We start from the raw sequence: 25,092 nt of genomic DNA, 5'->3' as shown, positions 1-25,092 counted from the left end.
CACACACAGAGCGACACACACAGAGAGAGACACACACACACACAGAGACACACACACACAGAGACACACAGAGACACACAGAGACACTCATAGAGACACATAGAAACACACAGAGACACTCATAGAGACACACAGAGACACACACAGACACTCATAGACACACATAGAGACACACAGAGACACACAGACACACACAGAGACACACACAGAGAGACACACACACAGAGACACACACAGAGAGAGACACACACACACACAGAGACACACACACACAGAGACACACAGAGACACACAGAGACACTCATAGAGACACATAGAAACACACAGAGACACTCATAGAGACACACAGAGACACACACAGACACTCATAGACACACATAGAGACACACAGAGACACACAGACACACACAGAGACACACACAGAGAGACACACACACAGAGACACACACAGAGAGAGACACACACACACACAGAGACACACACACACAGAGACACACAGAGACACACAGAGACACTCATAGAGACACATAGAAACACACAGAGACACTCATAGAGACACACAGAGACACACACAGACACTCATAGACACACATAGAGACACACAGAGACACACAGACACACACAGAGACACACACAGAGAGACACACACACAGAGACACACACAGAGAGAGACACACACACAGAGACACACACACACACAGACACAGAGACACACTCATAGAGACACACACAGAGAGAGACACACACACAGAGAGAGACACACACACACAGAGACACACACACACACGGACACAGAGACACACTCATAGAGACACACACACAGAGACACACACACACACAGAGACACACACACACACAGACACATAGAGACATAGAGACACACTCACATAGAGACACACTCACAGAGACTCACTCATAGAAACACTCACACACAGAGACACACAGAGACACACAGAGACATAGAGACACACAGGGACACTCATAGAGACACACAGAGACACAGAGACACACAGAGACACTCATAGAAACACACAGAGACACACAGAGACACAGAGACACACAGAGACACAGAGACACACAGAGACACAGAGACACACAGAGACACACAGAGACACACAGAGACACACAGAGACACTCATAGAGACACACAGAGACACACACAGACACTCATAGACACACATAGAGACACACAGAGACACACAGACACACACATAGAGACACACTCATAGAGACATAGAGACACACTCATAGAGACACACACACAGAGACACACACACACAGAGACACACACACACAGAGACACACACACACAGAGACACATAGAGACACTCATAGAGACACACACATAGAGACACAGAGACACACTGAGACACACAGAGACACACACAGACACTCATAGAGACACACACACAGAGACACACACAGAGACACAGAGAGACACATAGAGACACATAGAGACACACAGACACTCATATAGACACACAGAGACACATAGAGACACACACACAGAGACACACAGAGACCCATAGACACATACAGACACACAGAGACCCATAGAGACACACTCACACACACAGAGACACACAGAGACACACAGAGACACACTCACAGAGAGACCCAGACTCACACAGAGACCCACTCACTCATTCACACACTCACACAGAGACCCACAGACTCACCACACAGAGACCCACAGACTCACTCACACAGAGACCCACAGACTCACTCACACAGACTCACTCACAGACCCACAGACTCACTCACACAGAGACCCACAGACTCACCACACAGAGACCCACAGACTCACCACACAGAGACCCACAGACTCACTCACACAGAGACCCACAGACTCACTCACACAGAGACCCACAGACTCACTCACACAGAGACCCACAGACTCACTCACACAGAGACCCACAGACTCACACAGAGACCCACAGACTCACCACACAGAGACCCACAGACTCACTCACACAGAGACCCACAGACTCACTCACACAGAGACTCACTCACACAGAGACCCACAGACTCACTCACACAGAGACCCACAGACTCACCACACAGAGACTCACAGACTCACTCACACAGAGACCCACAGACTCACTCACACAGAGACCCACAGACTCACTCACACAGAGACCCACAGACTCACCACACAGAGACCCACAGACTCACCACACAGAGACTCACAGACTCACCACACAGAGACCCACAGACTCACACAGAGACCCACAGACTCACCACACAGAGACCCACAGACTCACCACACAGAGACCCACAGACTCACCACACAGAGACCCACAGACTCACCACACAGAGACCCACAGACTCACCACACAGAGACTCACAGACTCACCACACAGAGACCCACAGACTCACACAGAGACCCACAGACTCACCACACAGAGACCCACAGACTCACCACACAGAGACCCACAGACTCACCACACAGAGACCCACAGACTCACCACACAGAGACCCACAGACTCACCACACAGAGACCCACAGACTCACCACACACTCAGCACACACACTCACCACACACTCACCACACACTCACCACACACACTCACCACACACACACCACACTCACCACACACACTCACCACACACACTCACCACACACTCACCACACACACTCACCACACACACACACAGACTCACCTGCGTTGCCACCATGATGGCGATGTTGATGAACATGTCGTGAACCTCCTGAATGACTCACACACTCACCACACACTCACCACACACTCACCACACACTCACCACACACTCACCACACACACTCACCACACACTCACCACACACACTCACCACACACACTCACCACACTCACCACACACTCACCACACACACACACAGACTCACCACACACTCACCACACACTCACCACACACTCACCACACACACACCACACTCACCACACACTCACCACACACACTCACCACACACACTCACCACACACACTCACCACACACACTCACCACACACTCACCACACACACTCACCACACACACTCACCACACTCACCACACACTCACCACACACACACACAGACTCACCACACACTCACCACACACTCACCACACACTCACCACACACACTCACCACACACACTCACCACACACACTCACCACACACTCACCACACACTCACCACACACACTCACCACACACAGTCACCACACACAGTCACCACACACACTCACCACACACTCACCACACACTCACCACACACACTCACCACACACTCACCACACACTCACCACACACTCACCACACACTCACCACACACACTCACCACACACACTCACCACACACTCACCACACACACTCACCACACACACTCACCACACACACTCACCACACACTCACCACACACACACACAGACTCACCACACACTCACCACACACTCACCACACACTCACCACACACTCACCACACACACACACAGACTCACCACACACTCACCACACACTCACCACACACTCACCACACACTCACCACACACACTCACCACACACTCACTACACACACTCACCACACACACACACAGACTCACCACACACTCACCACACACTCACCACACACTCACCACACACTCACCACACACTCACCACACACACACACAGACTCACCTGCGTTGCCACCATGATGGCGATGTTGATGAACATGTCGTGAACCTCCTGAATGACTCACACACTCACCACACTCACCACACTCACCACACACTCACCACACACTCACCACACACACTCACAGACTCACCACACACTCACCACACACACTCACCACACACACTCACCACACACTCACCACACACTCACCACACACACTCACCACACACTCACCACACACTCACCACACACTCACCACACACTCACCACACACTCACCACACACTCACCACACACACACACAGACTCACCACACACACACCACACACTCACCACACACTCACCACACACACACCACACACTCACCACACACTCACCACACACACTCACCACACACACACACAGACTCACCACACACTCACCACACACACACCACACACTCACCACACACACTCACCACACACACACCACACACACACACAGACTCACCACACACTCACCACACACACACACTCACCACACTCACCACACACTCACCACACACTCACCACACACTCACCACACACTCACCACACACTCACCACACACTCACCACACACTCACCACACACTCACCACACACTCACCACACACTCACCACACACTCACCACACACACTCTCACCTGCGTTGCCACCATGATGGCGATGTTGATGAACATGTCGTGAACCTCCTGAATGACTCACACACTCACCACACACTCACCACTCACTCACCACACACTCACCACACACTCACCACACACTCACCACACACACACACAGACTCACCACACACTCACCACACACTCACCACACACTCACCACACACTCACCACACTCTCACCTGCGTTGCCACCATGATGGCGATGTTGATGAACATGTCGTGAACCTCCTGAATGACTCACACACTCACCACACACTCACCACACACTCACCACACACTCACCACACACTCACCACACACTCACCACACACACTCACCACACACTCACCACACACTCACCACACACTCACCACACACACTCACCACACACTCACCACACACACTCACCACACACACTCACCACACTCACCACACTCACCACACACACACTCACCACACACACACTCACCTGCGTTGCCACCATGATGGCGATGTTGATGAACATGTCGTGAACCTCCTGAATGACTCACACACTCACCACACACTCACCACACACACTCACCACACACACTCACCACACACTCACCACACACACTCACCACACTCACCACACTCACCACACACACTCACCACACACACTCACCACACACACTCACCACACACACTCACCACACACACTCACCACACACACTCACCACACACTCACCTCACACACTCACCTCACACACTCACCTCACACACTCACCACACACACTCACCACACACTCACCACACTCACCACACACACTCACCACACACACTCACCACACACTCACCTGCGTTGCCACCATGACGGCGATGTTGATGAACATGTCGTGAACCTCCTGAATGACTCACACACTCACCACACACTCACACACACACACTCACCACACACTCACACACACACCACACACACTCACCACACACTCACCTCACACACACACACCACACACACTCACCACACTCACCACACACACTCACCACACACACACTCACCACACACACTCACCACACACTCACCACACACACTCACCACACACACTCACCACACACTCACCACACACTCACCACACACACTCACCACACACACTCACCACACACACACTCACCACACACTCACCACACACACACTCACCACACACTCACCACACACTCACCACACACACTCACCACACACACTCACCACACACACTCACCACACACACTCACCACACACTCACCTCACACTCACCACACACACTCACCACACACTCACCACACACTCACCACACACTCACACACTCACCACACACTCACCACACACTCACCACACACACTCACCACACTCACCACACACTCACCACACACACTCACCACACACACACACTCACCACACACACTCACCACACACACTCACAGACTCACCTGCGTTGCCACCATGATGGCGATGTTGATGAACATGTCGTGAACCTCCTGAATGACTCACACACTCACCACACACTCACCACACACTCACCACACACTCACCACACTCACCACACACTCACCACACACTCACCACACTCACCACACACTCACCACACACTCACCACACACTCACCACACACTCACCACACACTCACCACACACACTCACCACACACTCACACACTCACCACACACACACTCACCACACACTCACCACACACTCACCACACTCACCACACACACACTCACCACACTCACCACACACTCACCACACACACACTCACCACACTCACCACACACTCACCACACACACACACACACTCACCACACACACACACTCACCACACACTCACCACACACTCACCACACTCACCACACACACACACTCACCACACACTCACCACACACACACTCACCACACACACACACTCACCACACACTCACCACACACTCACCACACACTCACCACACACTCACCACACACACACACACACTCACCTGCGTTGCCACCATGATGGCGATGTTAATGAACATGTCGTGAACCTCCTGAATGACTCACACACTCACCACACACACTCACCACACACTCACCACACACTCACCACACTCACCACACACACACTCACCACACACTCACCACACACTCACCACACACACACACACACTCACCACACACTCACCACACACACTCACCACACACTCACCACACACTCACCACACACACTCACCACACACTCACCACACACACTCTCACCTGCGTTGCCACCATGATGGCGATGTTGATGAACATGTCGTGAACCTCCTGAATGACTCACACACTCACCACACACTCACCACACACTCACCACACACTCACCACACACTCACCACACACTCACCACACACTCACCACACACTCACCACACACTCACCACACTCACCACACTCACCACACACACTCTCACCTGCGTTGCCACCATGATGGCGATGTTGATGAACATGTCGTGAACCTCCTGAATGACTCACACACTCACCACACACTCACCACACACTCACCACACACTCACCACACACTCACCACACTCACCACACACTCACCACACACTCACCACACACTCACCACACTCACCACACACTCACCACACACAGACTCACCTGCGTTGCCACCATGATGGCGATGTTGATGAACATGTCGTGAACCTCCTGAATGACTCACACACTCACCACACACTCACCACACACTCACCACACACTCACCACACACTCACCACACACTCACCACACACTCACCACACACACACACACTCACCACACTCACCACACACACACTCACCTGCGTTGCCACCATGATGGCGATGTTGATGAACATGTCGTGAACCTCCTGAATGACTCACACACTCACCACACACTCACCACACACTCACCACACACTCACCACACACACACACACTCACCACACTCACCACACACACACTCACCTGCGTTGCCACCATGATGGCGATGTTGATGAACATGTCGTGAACCTCCTGAATGCTTTTCTCCAACTTGAGGAGCTCCTCGTGTCGCGACTGAATCTCTCCCAGCTGCTGCCGCGTCAGCTGGGACTCCAGGATGTACTGCAGGTGGAGACAGACACGGGGAGAGAGACACGGGGAGAGAGACACGGGGTGAGAGAGACACGGGGAGAGAGAGACACGGGGAGAGAGAGACATGGGGAGAGACACGGGGTGAGACACGGGGTGAGACACGGGGTGAGAGAGACACGGAGAGAGAGACACGGGGAGAGACACAGGGTGAGAGACACGGGGTGAGAGAGACACGGGGTGAGACACGGGGTGAGACACGGGGTGAGACACGGGGAGAGACACGGGGAGAGACACGGGGAGAGACACGGGGAGAGACACGGGGTGAGACACGGGGTGAGAGAGACACGGGGAGAGACAGACACGGGGTGAGAGAGACACGGGGAGAGAGACACGGGGAGAGAGACACGGGGTGAGAGAGACACGGGGAGAGACACGGGGAGAGACACGGGGTGAGACACGGGGTGAGAGAGACACGGGGAGAGAGAGACATGGGGAGAGAGAGACACGGGGAGAGAGAGACACGGGGAGAGAGACACGGGGAGAGAGAGACAGGGTGAGAGACACGGGGAGAGAGAGACACGGGGTGAGAGAGACACGGGGTGAGAGAGACACGGGGAGAGAGACACGGGGTGAGAAACGGGGTGAGACACGGGGTGAGTGAGAGACACGGGGAGAGAGAGACACGGGGAGAGAGAGACACGGGGAGAGACACGGGGTGAGAGAGACACGGGGAGAGAGAGACACGGGGAGAGACACGGGGTGAGACACGGGGTGAGACACGGGGTGAGACACGGGGTGAGACACGGGGTGAGACACGGGGTGAGACAGACACGGGGAGAGAGAGACACGGGGAGAGAGAGACACGGGGAGAGAGACACGGGGAGAGAGAGACAGGGTGAGAGACACGGGGAGAGAGAGACACGGGGTGAGAGAGACACGGGGTGAGAGAGACACGGGGAGAGAGAGACACGGGGAGAGAGAGACACGGGGAGAGAGAGACACGGGGAGAGACACGGGGGGAGACACGGGGTGAGTGAGAGACACGGGGAGAGAGACACGGGGAGAGAGAGACACGGGGAGAGACACGGGGTGAGACACGGGGTGAGACACGGGGTGAGACACGGGGTGAGACACGGGGTGAGACACGGGGTGAGAGAGACACGGGGAGAGAGAGACACGGGGTGAGAGAGACACGGGGAGAGAGACACGGGGAGAGAGACACGGGGTGAGAGAGACACGGGGAGAGACACGGGGAGAGACACGGGGAGAGACACGGGGTGAGAGAGACACGGGGTGAGAGAGACACGGGGAGAGAGAGACACGGGGAGAGAGAGACACGGGGAGAGAGACACGGGGAGAGAGAGACAGGGTGAGAGACACGGGGAGAGAGAGACACGGGGTGAGAGAGACACGGGGTGAGAGAGACACGGGGAGAGAGACACGGGGTGAGACACGGGGTGAGAGAGACACGGGGTGAGACACGGGGTGAGAGAGAGACACGGGGAGAGACACGGGGTGAGAGACACGGGGAGAGAGAGACACGGGGTGAGTGGGAGACAGGGGGTGAGACACGGGGTGAGAGAGACATGGGGAGAGAGACACGGGGTGAGACACAGGGTGAGAGACACGGGGAGAGAGACACGGGAAGAGAGACACGGGGTGAGAGAGACACGGGGTGAGAGAGACACTGGGAGAGAGAGACACGGGGAGAGACACGGGGGGAGAGAGACACGGGGAGAGAGAGACACGGGGAGAGACACGGGGTGAGTGAGACACGGGGGGAGAGAGACACGGGGAGAGACACGGGGAGAGACACGGGGTGAGACACGGGGTGAGTGAGAGACACGGGGAGAGAGACACGGGGAGAGAGAGACACGGGGAGAGACACGGGGTGAGACACGGGGTGAGACACGGGGTGAGACACGGGGTGAGACACGGGGTGAGTGAGACACGGGGGGAGAGAGACACGGGGAGAGACACGGGGAGAGAGAGACACGGGGAGAGAGAGACACGGGGAGAGAGAGACACGGGGAGAGAGAGACAGGGTGAGAGACACGGGGTGAGTGAGACACGGGGAGAGACACGGGGTGAGACACGGGGAGAGACACGGGGTGAGAGAGACACGGGGAGAGAGAGACACGGGGAGAGAGAGACACGGGGAGAGAGAGACACGGGGTGAGAGAGACACGGGGAGAGAGAGACACGGGGTGAGAGAGACACGGGGAGAGAGAGACACGGGGAGAGAGAGACACGGGGAGAGAGAGACACGGGGAGAGAGAGACAGGGTGAGTGAGACACGGGGTGAGAGACACGGGGTGAGTGAGACACGGGGAGAGACACGGGGAGAGAGACACGGGGAGAGAGACACGGGGTGAGAGAGACACGGGGAGAGAGACACGGGGTGAGACACGGGGTGAGAGAGACATGGGGTGAGACACGGGGTGAGACACGGGGTGAGACACGGGGTGAGAGACACGGGGTGAGACACGGGGTGAGACACGGGGAGAGACACGGGGTGAGAGAGACACGGGGAGAGAGAGACACGGGGAGAGACACGGGGTGAGAGAGACACGGGGTGAGAGAGACAGGGTGAGAGACACGGGGTGAGAGAGACACGGGGGGAGAGAGACAGGGTGAGAGACACGGGGAGAGAGAGACACGGGGTGAGAGAGACACTGGGAGAGAGAGACACGGGGAGAGAGAGACACGGGGAGAGAGACACGGGGAGAGAGAGACACGGGGAGAGAGAGACACGGGGAGAGACACGGGGTGAGTGAGACACGGGGTGAGACACGGGGTGAGACACGGGGTGAGACACGGGGTGAGACACGGGGTGAGAGAGACACGGGGAGAGAGACACGGGGTGAGAGAGACACGGGGAGAGAGAGACACGGGGAGAGACACGGGGTGAGAGAGACACGGGGTGAGAGAGACACGGGGTGAGAGAGACACGGGGTGAGAGAGAGACATGGGGTGAGACACACGGGGAGAGAGACACGGGGTGAGAGAGACATGGGGAGAGACACGGGGAGAGACACGGGGTGAGAGAGACACGGGGAGAGACACGGGGGGAGAGAGACACGGGGAGAGACACGGGGTGAGAGAGACACGGGGTGAGAGAGACACGGGGGGAGAGAGACACGGGGAGAGAGACACGGGGAGAGACACGGGGTGAGAGAGACACGGGGTGAGAGAGACACGGGGGGAGAGAGACACGGGGAGAGAGACACGGGGAGAGAGAGACACGGGGTGAGAGAGACACGGGGTGAGAGAGACACGGGGTGAGAGAGACACGGGGTGAGAGAGACACGGGGTGAGAGAGACACGGGGAGAGAGAGACAGGGTGAGAGACACGGGGTGAGAGAGACACGGGGAGAGAGAGACATGGGGAGAGACACGGGGAGAGACACGGGGTGAGAGAGACACGGGGAGAGAGAGACACGGGGAGAGAGAGACAGGGGGAGAGACACGGGGTGAGAGAGACACGGGGAGAGAGACACGGGGAGAGAGAGACAGGGTGAGAGACATGGGGTGAGTGAGAGACACGGGGTGAGAGAGACACGGGGTGAGAGAGACACGGGGTGAGAGAGACACGGGGAAAGAGAGACAGGGTGAGAGACACGGGGTGAGTGAGAGACACGGGGTGAGTGAGAGACACGGGGTGAGAGAGACACGGGGTGAGAGAGACACGGGGTGAGAGAGACACGGGGGGAGAGAGACACGGGGGGAGAGAGACACGGGGAGAGACATGGGGTGAGAGAGACACGGAGAGAGAGAGACACTGAGAGAGAGACACGGGGAGAGAGAGACACGGGGAGAGAGACACGGGGAGAGAGACACGGGGAGAGACACGGGGTGAGAGAGACACGGGGAGAGAGAGACACGGGGAGAGAGACACGGGGAGAGAGACACGGGGAGAGACACGGGGTGAGAGAGACACGGGGGGAGAGAGACACGGGGAGAGAGACACGGGGAGAGAGACACGGGGAGAGACACAAGGTGAGAGAGACACGGGGGGAGAGAGACACGGGGAGAGAGAGACACGGGGAGAGACACGGGGAGAGAGACACGGGGAGAGAGAGACACGGGGAGAGACACGGGGTGAGAGAGACACGGGGTGAGACACGGGGTGAGAGAGACACGGGGTGAGAGAGACACGGGGTGAGAGAGACACGGGGGGAGAGACACGGGGAGAGAGACACGGGGAGAGAGACACTGGGAGGGAGAGACACTGAGAGAGAGACACGGGGAGAGAGAGACACGGGGAGAGAGACACGGTGTGAGTGAGACACGGGGAGAGAGACACGGGGAGAGACACGGGGAGAGAGAGACACGGGGTGAGACACGGGGTGAGAGAGACACGGGGTGAGAGAGACACGGGGAGAGAGACACGGGGTGAGACACGGGGTGAGAGAGACACGGGGAGAGAGAGACACGGGGTGAGACACAGGGTGAGTGAGACACGGGGTGAGTGAGACACGGGGTGAGAGAGACACGGGGAGAGACACGGGGAGAGAGAGACACGGGGGGAGAGAGACACGGGGAGAGAGAGACATGGGGAGAGAGAGACACGGGGAGAGACAGACACGGGGAGAGAGAGACACGGGGAGAGACACGGGGAGAGAGAGACACGGGGGGAGAGAGACACGGGGAGAGAGAGACACGGGGAGAGAGAGACACGGGGAGAGAGAGACACGGGGAGAGAGAGACACGGGGAGAGAGAGACACGGGGAGAGAGACACGGGGAGAGACACGGGGTGAGAGAGACACGGGGGGAGAGAGACACGGGGTGAGAGAGACACGGGGTGAGAGAGACACGGGGGGAGAGAGACACGGGGAGAGAGAGACACGGGGTGAGAGAGACATGGGGAGAGAGACACGGGGTGAGAGAGACACGGGGAGAGAGACACGGGGAGAGACACGGGGAGAGAGAGAGAGACACGGGGAGAGAGACACGGAGTGAGTGAGACACGGGGAGAGAGAGACACGGGGAAAGAGAGACACGGGGAGAGAGAGACACGGGGAGAGAGACACGGGGAGAGAGAGACACGGTGAGAGAGACACGGGGAGAGAGAGACACGGGGTGAGAGAGACACGGGGAGAGAGAGACACGGGGAGAGAGACACGGGGTGAGAGAGACACGGGGTGAGAGAGACACGGGGAGAGAGAGACACGGGGAGAGAGAGACACGGGGAGAGAGAGACACGGGGAGAGAGAGACACGGGGTGAGAGAGACACGGGGTGAGAGAGACACGGGGAGAGAGAGACACGGGGTGAGAGAGACACGGGGAGAGAGAGACACGGGGTGAGAGAGACACGGGGAGAGAGAGACACGGGGAGAGAGAGACACGGGGAGAGAGACACGGGGTGAGAGAGACACGGGGAGAGAGAGACACGGGGGGAGAGAGACACGGGGAGAGAGAGACATGGGGAGAGACACGGGGTGAGTGAGAGACACGGGGAGAGAGAGACACGGGGAGAGAGAGACACGGGGAGAGAGACACGGGGAGAGAGAGACACGGGGAGAGAGAGACACGGGGAGAGAGAGACACGGGGAGAGAGAGACACGGGGAGAGAGAGACACGGGGAGAGAGAGACACGGGGAGAGAGAGACACGGGGGGAGAGAGACACGGGGTGAGAGAGACACGGGGAGAGAGAGACACGGGGTGAGAGAGACACGGGGAGAGAGAGACACGGGGGGAGAGAGACACGGGGTGAGAGAGACACGGGGAGAGAGAGACACGGGGGGAGAGAGACACGGGGTGAGAGAGACACGGGGAGAGAGAGACACGGGGTGAGAGAGACACGGGGTGAGAGAGACACGGGGAGAGAGAGACACGGGGGGAGAGAGACACGGGGTGAGAGAGACACGGGGAGAGAGAGACACGGGGTGAGAGAGACACGGGGAGAGAGAGACACGGGGAGAGAGAGACACGGGGGGAGAGAGACACGGGGTGAGAGAGACACGGGGAGAGAGAGACACGGGGTGAGAGAGACACGGGGAGAGAGAGACACGGGGAGAGAGACACGGGGTGAGAGAGACACGGGGAGAGAGAGACACGGGGAGAGAGACACGGGGAGAGAGAGACACGGGGTGAGAGAGACACGGGGAGAGAGAGACAGGGAGAGAGACACGGGGAGAGAGAGACACGGGGAGAGAGAGACACGGGGAGAGAGAGACACGGGGAGAGAGAGACACGGGGAGAGAGAGACACGGGGAGAGAGAGACACGGGGAGAGAGAGACACGGGGTGAGAGAGACACGGGGTGAGAGAGACACGGGGAGAGAGAGACACGGGGTGAGTGAGACACGGGGAGAGAGAGACACGGAGTGAGTGAGACACGGGGAGAGAGACACGGGGAGAGAGAGACACGGGGAGAGAAAGACACGGGGAGAGAGAGACACGGGGAGAGAGAGACACGGAGTGAGTGAGACACGGGGAGAGAGACACGGGGAGAGAGAGACACGGGGAGAGAGAGACAAGGGGTGAGAGAGACACGGGGAGAGAGACACACGGGGAGAGAGAGACACGGGGAGAGAGACACGGGGAGAGAGACACGGGGAGAGAGAGACACGGGGAGAGAAAGACACGGGGTGAGAGAGACACGGGGTGAGAGAGACACGGGGAGAGAAAGACACGGGGTGAGAGAGACATGGGGTGAGAGAGACACGGGGAGAGAGAGACACGGGGAGAGTGAGACACGGGGTGAGAGAGACACGGGGTGAGAGAGACACGGGGAGAGTGAGACACGGGGAGAGAGAGACACGGGGAGAGAGAGACACGGGGAGAGTGAGAGACACGGGGAGAGAGAGACGGGGAGAGAGAGACACGGGGAGAGAGAGACACGGGGAGAGAGAGACACGGGGAGAGAGAGACACGGGGAGAGAGAGACACAGGGAGAGAGAGACACGGGGAGAGAGAGACACGGGGTGAGAGAGACACGGGGAGAGAGAGACACGGGGAGAGAGAGACACGGGGGGAGAGAGACACGGGGAGAGAGAGACACGGGGAGAGAGACACGGGGTGAGAGAGACACGGGGAGAGAGAGACACGGGGAGAGAGAGACACGGGGAGAGAGAGACACGGGGAGAGAGAGACACGGGGAGAGAGAGACACGGGGAGAGAGAGACACGGGGAGAGAGACACGGGGTGAGAGAGACACGGGGAGAGAGAGACACGGGGAGAGAGAGACACGGGGGGAGAGAGACACGGGGTGAGAGAGACACGGGGAGAGAGAGACACGGGGGGAGAGAGACACGGGGTGAGAGAGACACGGGGAGAGAGAGACACGGGGTGAGAGAGACACGGGGTGAGAGAGACACGGGGAGAGAGAGACACGGGGTGAGAGAGACACGGGGAGAGAGAGACACGGTGAGAGAGACACGGGGAGAGAGAGACACGGGGTGAGAGAGACACGGGGAGAGAGAGACACGGGGAGAGTGAGACAGGGTGAGAGAGACACGGGGAGAGAGAGACACGGGGTGAGAGAGACACGGGGAGAGAGACACGGGGTGAGAGAGACACGGGGAGAGAGAGACACGGGGGGAGAGAGACACGGGGTGAGAGAGACACGGGGAGAGAGAGACACGGGGTGAGAGAGACACGGGGTGAGAGAGACACGGGGAGAGAGAGACACGGGGTGAGAGAGACACGGGGAGAGAGAGACACGAGGAGAGAGAGACAGAGAGTTAGAGAGACACGGGGAGAGAGAGAGACACGGGGTGAGAGACACGGGGAGAGAGAGACACGGGGAGAGAGAGACACGGGATGAGAGACACGGGGAGAGAGAGACACGGGGAGAGAGAGACACTGGGAGAGAGAGACACGGGGAGAGAGAGACACGGGGAGAGAGACACGGGGAGAGAGAGACACGGGGAGAGAGAGACACGGGGAGAGACACGGGGTGAGTGAGACACGGGGTGAGACACGGGGTGAGACACGGGGTGAGACACGGGGTGAGACACGGGGTGAGAGAGACACGGGGAGAGAGACACGGGGTGAGAGAGACACGGGGAGAGAGAGACACGGGGAGAGACACGGGGTGAGAGAGACACGGGGTGAGAGAGACACGGGGTGAGAGAGACACGGGGTGAGAGAGAGACATGGGGTGAGACACACGGGGAGAGAGACACGGGGTGAGAGAGACATGGGGAGAGACACGGGGAGAGACACGGGGTGAGAGAGACACGGGGAGAGACACGGGGGGAGAGAGACACGGGGAGAGACACGGGGTGAGAGAGACACGGGGTGAGAGAGACACGGGGGGAGAGAGACACGGGGAGAGAGACACGGGGAGAGACACGGGGTGAGAGAGACACGGGGTGAGAGAGACACGGGGGGAGAGAGACACGGGGAGAGAGACACGGGGAGAGAGAGACACGGGGTGAGAGAGACACGGGGTGAGAGAGACACGGGGTGAGAGAGACACGGGGTGAGAGAGACACGGGGTGAGAGAGACACGGGGAGAGAGAGACAGGGTGAGAGACACGGGGTGAGAGAGACACGGGGAGAGAGAGACATGGGGAGAGACACGGGGAGAGACACGGGGTGAGAGAGACACGGGGAGAGAGAGACACGGGGAGAGAGAGACAGGGGGAGAGACACGGGGTGAGAGAGACACGGGGAGAGAGACACGGGGAGAGAGAGACAGGGTGAGAGACATGGGGTGAGTGAGAGACACGGGGTGAGAGAGACACGGGGTGAGAGAGACACGGGGTGAGAGAGACACGGGGAAAGAGAGACAGGGTGAGAGACACGGGGTGAGTGAGAGACACGGGGTGAGTGAGAGACACGGGGTGAGAGAGACACGGGGTGAGAGAGACACGGGGTGAGAGAGACACGGGGGGAGAGAGACACGGGGGGAGAGAGACACGGGGAGAGACATGGGGTGAGAGAGACACGGAGAGAGAGAGACACTGAGAGAGAGACACGGGGAGAGAGAGACACGGGGAGAGAGACACGGGGAGAGAGACACGGGGAGAGACACGGGGTGAGAGAGACACGGGGAGAGAGAGACACGGGGAGAGAGACACGGGGAGAGAGACACGGGGAGAGACACGGGGTGAGAGAGACACGGGGGGAGAGAGACACGGGGAGAGAGACACGGGGAGAGAGACACGGGGAGAGACACAAGGTGAGAGAGACACGGGGGGAGAGAGACACGGGGAGAGAGAGACACGGGGAGAGACACGGGGAGAGAGACACGGGGAGAGAGAGACACGGGGAGAGACACGGGGTGAGAGAGACACGGGGTGAGACACGGGGTGAGAGAGACACGGGGTGAGAGAGACACGGGGTGAGAGAGACACGGGGGGAGAGACACGGGGAGAGAGACACGGGGAGAGAGACACTGGGAGGGAGAGACACTGAGAGAGAGACACGGGGAGAGAGAGACACGGGGAGAGAGACACGGTGTGAGTGAGACACGGGGAGAGAGACACGGGGAGAGACACGGGGAGAGAGAGACACGGGGTGAGACACGGGGTGAGAGAGACACGGGGTGAGAGAGACACGGGGAGAGAGACACGGGGTGAGACACGGGGTGAGAGAGACACGGGGAGAGAGAGACACGGGGTGAGACACAGGGTGAGTGAGACACGGGGTGAGTGAGACACGGGGTGAGAGAGACACGGGGAGAGACACGGGGAGAGAGAGACACGGGGGGAGAGAGACACGGGGAGAGAGAGACATGGGGAGAGAGAGACACGGGGAGAGACAGACACGGGGAGAGAGAGACACGGGGAGAGACACGGGGAGAGAGAGACACGGGGGGAGAGAGACACGGGGAGAGAGAGACACGGGGAGAGAGAGACACGGGGAGAGAGAGACACGGGGAGAGAGAGACACGGGGAGAGAGAGACACGGGGAGAGAGACACGGGGAGAGACACGGGGTGAGAGAGACACGGGGGGAGAGAGACACGGGGTGAGAGAGACACGGGGTGAGAGAGACACGGGGGGAGAGAGACACGGGGAGAGAGAGACACGGGGTGAGAGAGACATGGGGAGAGAGACACGGGGTGAGAGAGACACGGGGAGAGAGACACGGGGAGAGACACGGGGAGAGAGAGAGAGACACGGGGAGAGAGACACGGAGTGAGTGAGACACGGGGAGAGAGAGACACGGGGAAAGAGAGACACGGGGAGAGAGAGACACGGGGAGAGAGACACGGGGAGAGAGAGACACGGTGAGAGAGACACGGGGAGAGAGAGACACGGGGTGAGAGAGACACGGGGAGAGAGAGACACGGGGAGAGAGACACGGGGTGAGAGAGACACGGGGTGAGAGAGACACGGGGAGAGAGAGACACGGGGAGAGAGAGACACGGGGAGAGAGAGACACGGGGAGAGAGAGACACGGGGTGAGAGAGACACGGGGTGAGAGAGACACGGGGAGAGAGAGACACGGGGTGAGAGAGACACGGGGAGAGAGAGACACGGGGTGAGAGAGACACGGGGAGAGAGAGACACGGGGAGAGAGAGACACGGGGAGAGAGACACGGGGTGAGAGAGACACGGGGAGAGAGAGACACGGGGGGAGAGAGACACGGGGAGAGAGAGACATGGGGAGAGACACGGGGTGAGTGAGAGACACGGGGAGAGAGAGACACGGGGAGAGAGAGACACGGGGAGAGAGACACGGGGAGAGAGAGACACGGGGAGAGAGAGACACGGGGAGAGAGAGACACGGGGAGAGAGAGACACGGGGAGAGAGAGACACGGGGAGAGAGAGACACGGGGAGAGAGAGACACGGGGGGAGAGAGACACGGGGTGAGAGAGACACGGGGAGAGAGAGACACGGGGTGAGAGAGACACGGGGAGAGAGAGACACGGGGGGAGAGAGACACGGGGTGAGAGAGACACGGGGAGAGAGAGACACGGGGGGAGAGAGACACGGGGTGAGAGAGACACGGGGAGAGAGAGACACGGGGTGAGAGAGACACGGGGTGAGAGAGACACGGGGAGAGAGAGACACGGGGGGAGAGAGACACGGGGTGAGAGAGACACGGGGAGAGAGAGACACGGGGTGAGAGAGACACGGGGAGAGAGAGACACGGGGAGAGAGAGACACGGGGGGAGAGAGACACGGGGTGAGAGAGACACGGGGAGAGAGAGACACGGGGTGAGAGAGACACGGGGAGAGAGAGACACGGGGAGAGAGACACGGGGTGAGAGAGACACGGGGAGAGAGAGACACGGGGAGAGAGACACGGGGAGAGAGAGACACGGGGTGAGAGAGACACGGGGAGAGAGAGACAGGGAGAGAGACACGGGGAGAGAGAGACACGGGGAGAGAGAGACACGGGGAGAGAGAGACACGGGGAGAGAGAGACACGGGGAGAGAGAGACACGGGGAGAGAGAGACACGGGGAGAGAGAGACACGGGGTGAGAGAGACACGGGGTGAGAGAGACACGGGGAGAGAGAGACACGGGGTGAGTGAGACACGGGGAGAGAGAGACACGGAGTGAGTGAGACACGGGGAGAGAGACACGGGGAGAGAGAGACACGGGGAGAGAAAGACACGGGGAGAGAGAGACACGGGGAGAGAGAGACACGGAGTGAGTGAGACACGGGGAGAGAGACACGGGGAGAGAGAGACACGGGGAGAGAGAGACAAGGGGTGAGAGAGACACGGGGAGAGAGACACACGGGGAGAGAGAGACACGGGGAGAGAGACACGGGGAGAGAGACACGGGGAGAGAGAGACACGGGGAGAGAAAGACACGGGGTGAGAGAGACACGGGGTGAGAGAGACACGGGGAGAGAAAGACACGGGGTGAGAGAGACATGGGGTGAGAGAGACACGGGGAGAGAGAGACACGGGGAGAGTGAGACACGGGGTGAGAGAGACACGGGGTGAGAGAGACACGGGGAGAGTGAGACACGGGGAGAGAGAGACACGGGGAGAGAGAGACACGGGGAGAGTGAGAGACACGGGGAGAGAGAGACGGGGAGAGAGAGACACGGGGAGAGAGAGACACGGGGAGAGAGAGACACGGGGAGAGAGAGACACGGGGAGAGAGAGACACAGGGAGAGAGAGACACGGGGAGAGAGAGACACGGGGTGAGAGAGACACGGGGAGAGAGAGACACGGGGAGAGAGAGACACGGGGGGAGAGAGACACGGGGAGAGAGAGACACGGGGAGAGAGACACGGGGTGAGAGAGACACGGGGAGAGAGAGACACGGGGAGAGAGAGACACGGGGAGAGAGAGACACGGGGAGAGAGAGACACGGGGAGAGAGAGACACGGGGAGAGAGAGACACGGGGAGAGAGACACGGGGTGAGAGAGACACGGGGAGGGAGAGACACGGGGAGAGAGAGACACGGGGGGAGAGAGACACGGGGTGAGAGAGACACGGGGAGAGAGAGACACGGGGGGAGAGAGACACGGGGTGAGAGAGACACGGGGAGAGAGAGACACGGGGTGAGAGAGACACGGGGTGAGAGAGACACGGGGAGAGAGAGACACGGGGTGAGAGAGACACGGGGAGAGAGAGACACGGTGAGAGAGACACGGGGAGAGAGAGACACGGGGTGAGAGAGACACGGGGAGAGAGAGACACGGGGAGAGTGAGACAGGGTGAGAGAGACACGGGGAGAGAGAGACACGGGGTGAGAGAGACACGGGGAGAGAGACACGGGGTGAGAGAGACACGGGGAGAGAGAGACACGAGGAGAGAGAGACAGAGAGTTAGAGAGACACGGGGAGAGAGAGAGACACGGGGTGAGAGACACGGGGAGAGAGAGACACGGGGAGAGAGAGACACGGGATGAGAGACACGGGGAGAGAGAGACACGGGGAGAGAGAGACAGAGAGTTAGAGAGACACGGGGAGAGAGAGAGACACGGGGTGAGAGACACGGGGAGAGAGAGACACGGGGAGAGAGAGACATGGGGAGAGAGAGTGAGTGGGTGGGTGAGCGAGTGGGTGGGTGAGTGGGTGAGTGAGTGGGTGGGTGAGCGAGTGGGTGGGTGAGCGAGTGGGTGGGTGAGTGGGTGAGTGAGTGAGTGGGTGAGTGAGTGGGTGAGCGAGTGGGTGGGTGAGTGGGTGAGTGAGTGGGTGAGTGGGTGAGTGGGTCAGTGGGTGAGTGAGTGAGTGGGTGAGTGGGTGGGGGAGTGGGTGAGTGGGTGAGTGGGTGAGTGAGTGGGTGGGTGGGTGAGTGGGTGAGTGGGTGGGAGAGTGGGTCAGTGGGTGAGTGGGTGAGTGAGTGGGTGGGTGAGTGGGTGAGCGAGTGGGTGGGTGGGTGGGTGAGTGAGTGGGTGGGTGAGTGAGTGGGTGAGTGGGTCAGTGGGTGAGTGAGAGAGTGGGTGAGTGGATGAGTGGTTGAGTGAATGAGTGAGTGGGTGAGTGAGTTGGTGAGTGGGTGAGTGAGTGGGTGAGTGAGTGGGTGAGTGAGTGGGTGAGTGAGTGGGTGAGTGGGTCAGTGGGTGAGTGAGTGAGGGGGTGAGTGGGTGGGGGAGTGGGTGAGTGGGTGAGCGAGTGAGTGGGTGAGTGGGTGAGCGAGTGAGTGGGTGAGTGGGTCAGTGGGTGAGTGGGTGAGTGAGTGGGTGGGTGAGTGAATGAGTGAGTGGGTGAGTGGATGGGTGGTGAGTGAGTTGGTGAGTGGGTGAGTGAGTGAGTGAGTGGGTGAGTGAGTAGGTGAGTGAGTGGGTGAGTGAGTAGGTGAGTGAGTGAGGGGTGAGTGAGTGGGTGAGTGGGTGGGTGAGTGGGTGAGTGGGTGAGTGAGTGAGGGGTGAGTGAGTGGGTGAATGAGTGAGTGAGTGGGTGAGTGAGTGGGTGAGTGAGTGGGTGAGTGAGTGGGTGAGTGAGTAGGTGAGTGAGTGAGGGGTGAGTGAGTGGGTGAGTGGGTGGGTGAGTGGGTGAGTGGGTGAGTGGGTGAGTGAGGGGTGAGTGAGTGGGTGAATGAGTGAGTGAGTGGGTGAGTGAGTGAGTGTGAGTGAGTGAGTGAGTGAGTGAGTGAGTGGGTGAGTGGGTGGCTGAGTGGATGGGTTAGTGGGTGAGTGAGTGGGCGAGTGACTGAGTGAGTGAGTGACTGAGTGAGTGGGTAAGAGAGTGGGTGAGTGACTGAGTGACTGAGTGAGTGGGTGAGTGAGTGAGTGAGTGGGTGAGAGAGTGGGTGAGTGACCGAGTGACTGAGTGAGTGAGTGAGTAGGCGAGTGACTGAGTGAGTGGGTGAGTGACTGAGTGACTGAGTGAGTGGGTGAGTGACTGAGTGAGTGGGTGAGTGAGTGACTGAGTGAGTGAGTGACTGAGTGAGTGGGTGAGTGGGTGAGAGAGTGGGTGAGTGACTGAGTGACTGAGTGAGTGGGTGAGTGACTGAGTGACTGAGTGAGTGGGTGAGTGACTGAGTGACTGAGTGAGTGGGTGAGTGAGTGGGTGAGTGACTGAGTGAGTGAGTGAGTGGGTGAGTGAGTGAGTGAGTAGGCGAGTGACTGAGTGAGTGGGTGAGTGACTGAGTGACTGAGTGAGTGGGTGAGTGACTGAGTGAGTGAGTGGGTGGGTGAGTGACTGAGTGAGTGAGTGACTGAGTGAGTGACTGAGTGAGTGGGTGAGTGGGTGAGAGAGTGGGTGAGTGACTGAGTGACTGAGTGAGTGGGTGAGTGACTGAGTGACTGAGTGAGTGGGTGAGTGAGTGAGTGAGTAGGCGAGTGACTGAGTGAGTGGGTGAGTGACTGAGTGAGTGGGTGAGTGAGTGGGTGAGTGACTGAGTGAGTGGGTGAGTGAGTGGGTGAGTGAGTGAGTGACTGAGTGAGTGAGTGAGTGAGTGAGTGGGTGAGTGAGTGACTGAGTGAGTGAGTGAGTGGGTGAGTGAGTGGGTGAGTGACTGAGTAAGTGGGTGAGTGAGTGGGTGAGCGGGTGAGTGAGTGGGTGAGTGAGTGACTGAGTGGGTGAGTGACTGAGTGAGTGGGTGAGTGAGTGAGTGGGTGAGTGACTGAGTGAGTGGGTGAGTGAGTGACTGAGCGGGTGAGTAACTGAGTGAGTGGGTGAGTGAATGAATGAATGAGTGAATGAGTGAGTGAGTGACTGAGTGACTGAGTGAGTGGGTGAGTGAGTGGGTGAGTGACTGAGTGAGTGGGTGAGTGGGTGGGTGAGTGACTGAGTGACTGACTGAGTGAATGAATGAATGAGTGAGTGACTGAGTGAGTGGGTGAGTGACTGAGTGAGTGGGTGAGTGGGTGGGTGAGTGACTGAGTGAGTGACTGAGTGAGTGAGTGAATGAGTGAGTGAATGAGTGAGTGACTGAGTGAGTGGGTGAGTGAGTGGGTGAGTGAGTGAGTAGGTGAGTGAGTGAGTGGGTGAGTGAGTGACTGAGTGAGTGAGTGGGTGGGTGAGTGACTGAGTGAGTGAGTGACTGAGTGAGTGGGTGAGTGAGTGAGTGGGTGAGTGAGTGACTGAGTGAGTGACTGAGTGAGTGGGTGAGTGGGTGAGAGAGTGGGTGAGTGACTGAGTGACTGAGTGAGTGGGTGAGTGACTGAGTGAGTGGGTGAGTGACTGAGTGAGTGGGTGAGTGAGTGAGTGAGTAGGCGAGTGACTGAGTGAGTGAGTGAGTGACTGAGTGAGTGGGTGAGTGAGTGGGTGAGTGACTGAGTGAGTGGGTGAGTGAGTGGGTGAGTGAGTGAGTGACTGAGTGAGTGAGTGAGTGGGTGAGTGAGTGACTGAGTGAGTGAGTGAGTGGGTGAGTGAGTGGGTGAGTAACTGAGTGAGTGGGTGAGTGAATGAATGAATGAATGAGTGAGTGAGTGACTGAGTGACTGAGTGAGTGGGTGAGTGAGTGGGTGAGTGACTGAGTGAGTGGGTGAGTGGGTGGGTGAGTGACTGAGTGACTGACTGAGTGAATGAATGAATGAGTGAGTGACTGAGTGAGTGGGTGAGTGACTGAGTGAGTGGGTGAGTGGGTGGGTGAGTGACTGAGTGAGTGACTGAGTGAGTGAGTGAATGAGTGAGTGAATGAGTGAGTGACTGAGTGAGTGGGTGAGTGGGTGAGTGAGTGAGTAGGTGAGTGAGTGAGTGGGTGAGTGACTGAGTGAGTGAGTGGGTGGGTGAGTGACTGAGTGAGTGAGTGACTGAGTGAGTGGGTGAGTGAGTGAGTGGGTGAGTGAGTGACTGAGTGAGTGACTGAGTGAGTGGGTGAGTGGGTGAGAGAGTGGGTGAGTGACTGAGTGACTGAGTGAGTGGGTGAGTGACTGAGTGAGTGGGTGAGTGACTGAGTGAGTGGGTGAGTGAGTGAGTGAGTAGGCGAGTGACTGAGTGAGTGAGTGAGTGACTGAGTGAGTGGGTGAGTGAGTGGGTGAGTGACTGAGTGAGTGGGTGAGTGAGTGGGTGAGTGAGTGAGTGACTGAGTGAGTGAGTGAGTGGGTGAGTGAGTGACTGAGTGAGTGAGTGAGTGGGTGAGTGAGTGGGTGAGTAACTGAGTGAGTGGGTGAGTGAATGAATGAATGAGTGAGTGAGTGACTGAGTGACTGAGTGAGTGGGTGAGTGAGTGGGTGAGTGACTGAGTGAGTGGGTGAGTGAGTGGGTGAGTGACTGAGTGACTGACTGAGTGAGTGAGTGAATGAGTGAGTGAATGAGTGAGTGACTGAGTGAGTGGGTGAGTGAGTGGGTGAGTGAGTGAGTGAGTGAGTGAGTAGGTGAGTGAGTGAGTGAGTGGGTGAGTGGGTGAGTGAGTGAGTGGGTGAGTAGGTGAGTGAATGAGTGAGTGAATGAGTGAGTGACTGAGTGAGTGGGTGAGTGAGTGGGTGAGTGAGTAGGTGAGTGAGTGAGTGGGTGAGTGGGTGGGTGAGTGAGTGAGTGAGTGGGTGAGTAGGTGAGTGAGTGAGTGGGTGAGTGGGTGGGTGAGTGAGTGAGTGAGTGAGTGGGTGAGTGAGTGGGTGAGTGACTGAGTGAGTGAGTGAGTGAGTGAGTGGGTGAGTGAGTGAGTGACTGAGTGAGTGGGTGAGTGAGTGGGTGAGTGACTGAGTGAGTGGGTGAGTGGTTGAGCGGGTGAGTGAGCGGGTGAGTGAGTGGGTGAGTGAGTGACTGAGTGGGTGAGTGACTGAGTGAGTGGGTGAGTGAGTGGGTGAGTGAGTGAGTGACTGAGTGAGTGAGTGAGTGAGTGAGTGGGTGAGTGAGTGACTGAGTGAGTGAGTGAGTGGGTGAGTGAGTGGGTGAGTGACTGAGTAAGTGGGTGAGTGAGTGGGTGAGCGGGTGAGTGAGTGGGTGAGTGAGTGACTGAGTGGGTGAGTGACTGAGTGAGTGGGTGAGTGAGTGAGTGGGTGAGTGACTGAGTGAGTGGGTGAGTGAGTGACTGAGCGGGTGAGTAACTGAGTGAGTGGGTGAGTGAATGAATGAATGAGTGAATGAGTGAGTGAGTGACTGAGTGACTGAGTGAGTGGGTGAGTGAGTGGGTGAGTGACTGAGTGAGTGGGTGAGTGGGTGGGTGAGTGACTGAGTGACTGACTGAGTGAATGAATGAATGAGTGAGTGACTGAGTGAGTGGGTGAGTGACTGAGTGAGTGGGTGAGTGGGTGGGTGAGTGACTGAGTGAGTGACTGAGTGAGTGAGTGAATGAGTGAGTGAATGAGTGAGTGACTGAGTGAGTGGGTGAGTGAGTGGGTGAGTGAGTGAGTAGGTGAGTGAGTGAGTGGGTGAGTGAGTGACTGAGTGAGTGAGTGGGTGGGTGAGTGACTGAGTGAGTGAGTGACTGAGTGAGTGGGTGAGTGAGTGAGTGGGTGAGTGAGTGACTGAGTGAGTGACTGAGTGAGTGGGTGAGTGGGTGAGAGAGTGGGTGAGTGACTGA

At 58.2% G+C, this 25,092-nt stretch overlaps 1 protein-coding gene across 1 annotated transcript in view; it reads right to left on the bottom strand.

The window, feature by feature from the left end:
• The window catches only part of LOC144954554 (syntaxin-2-like), a 56,387-nt gene that overhangs the window by 11,071 nt on the left and 20,224 nt on the right, over nt 1–25,092 (bottom strand). The window contains exon 4 of the mRNA XM_078885025.1: nt 7,201–7,338. Coding sequence (XP_078741151.1) covers nt 7,201–7,338 — 138 coding nt within the window. The remainder of the gene's footprint in view (nt 1–7,200; nt 7,339–25,092) is intronic.

This window comes from Lampetra fluviatilis, unplaced genomic scaffold (assembly GCF_964198595.1).
Source record: "Lampetra fluviatilis unplaced genomic scaffold, kcLamFluv1.1 SCAFFOLD_394, whole genome shotgun sequence".
In the NCBI taxonomy this organism is placed as follows: Eukaryota; Metazoa; Chordata; class Hyperoartia; order Petromyzontiformes; family Petromyzontidae; genus Lampetra; species Lampetra fluviatilis.
Note: the sequence above shows the minus strand (reverse complement) of the source record. Positions and strands in the feature narration are given on the sequence as shown.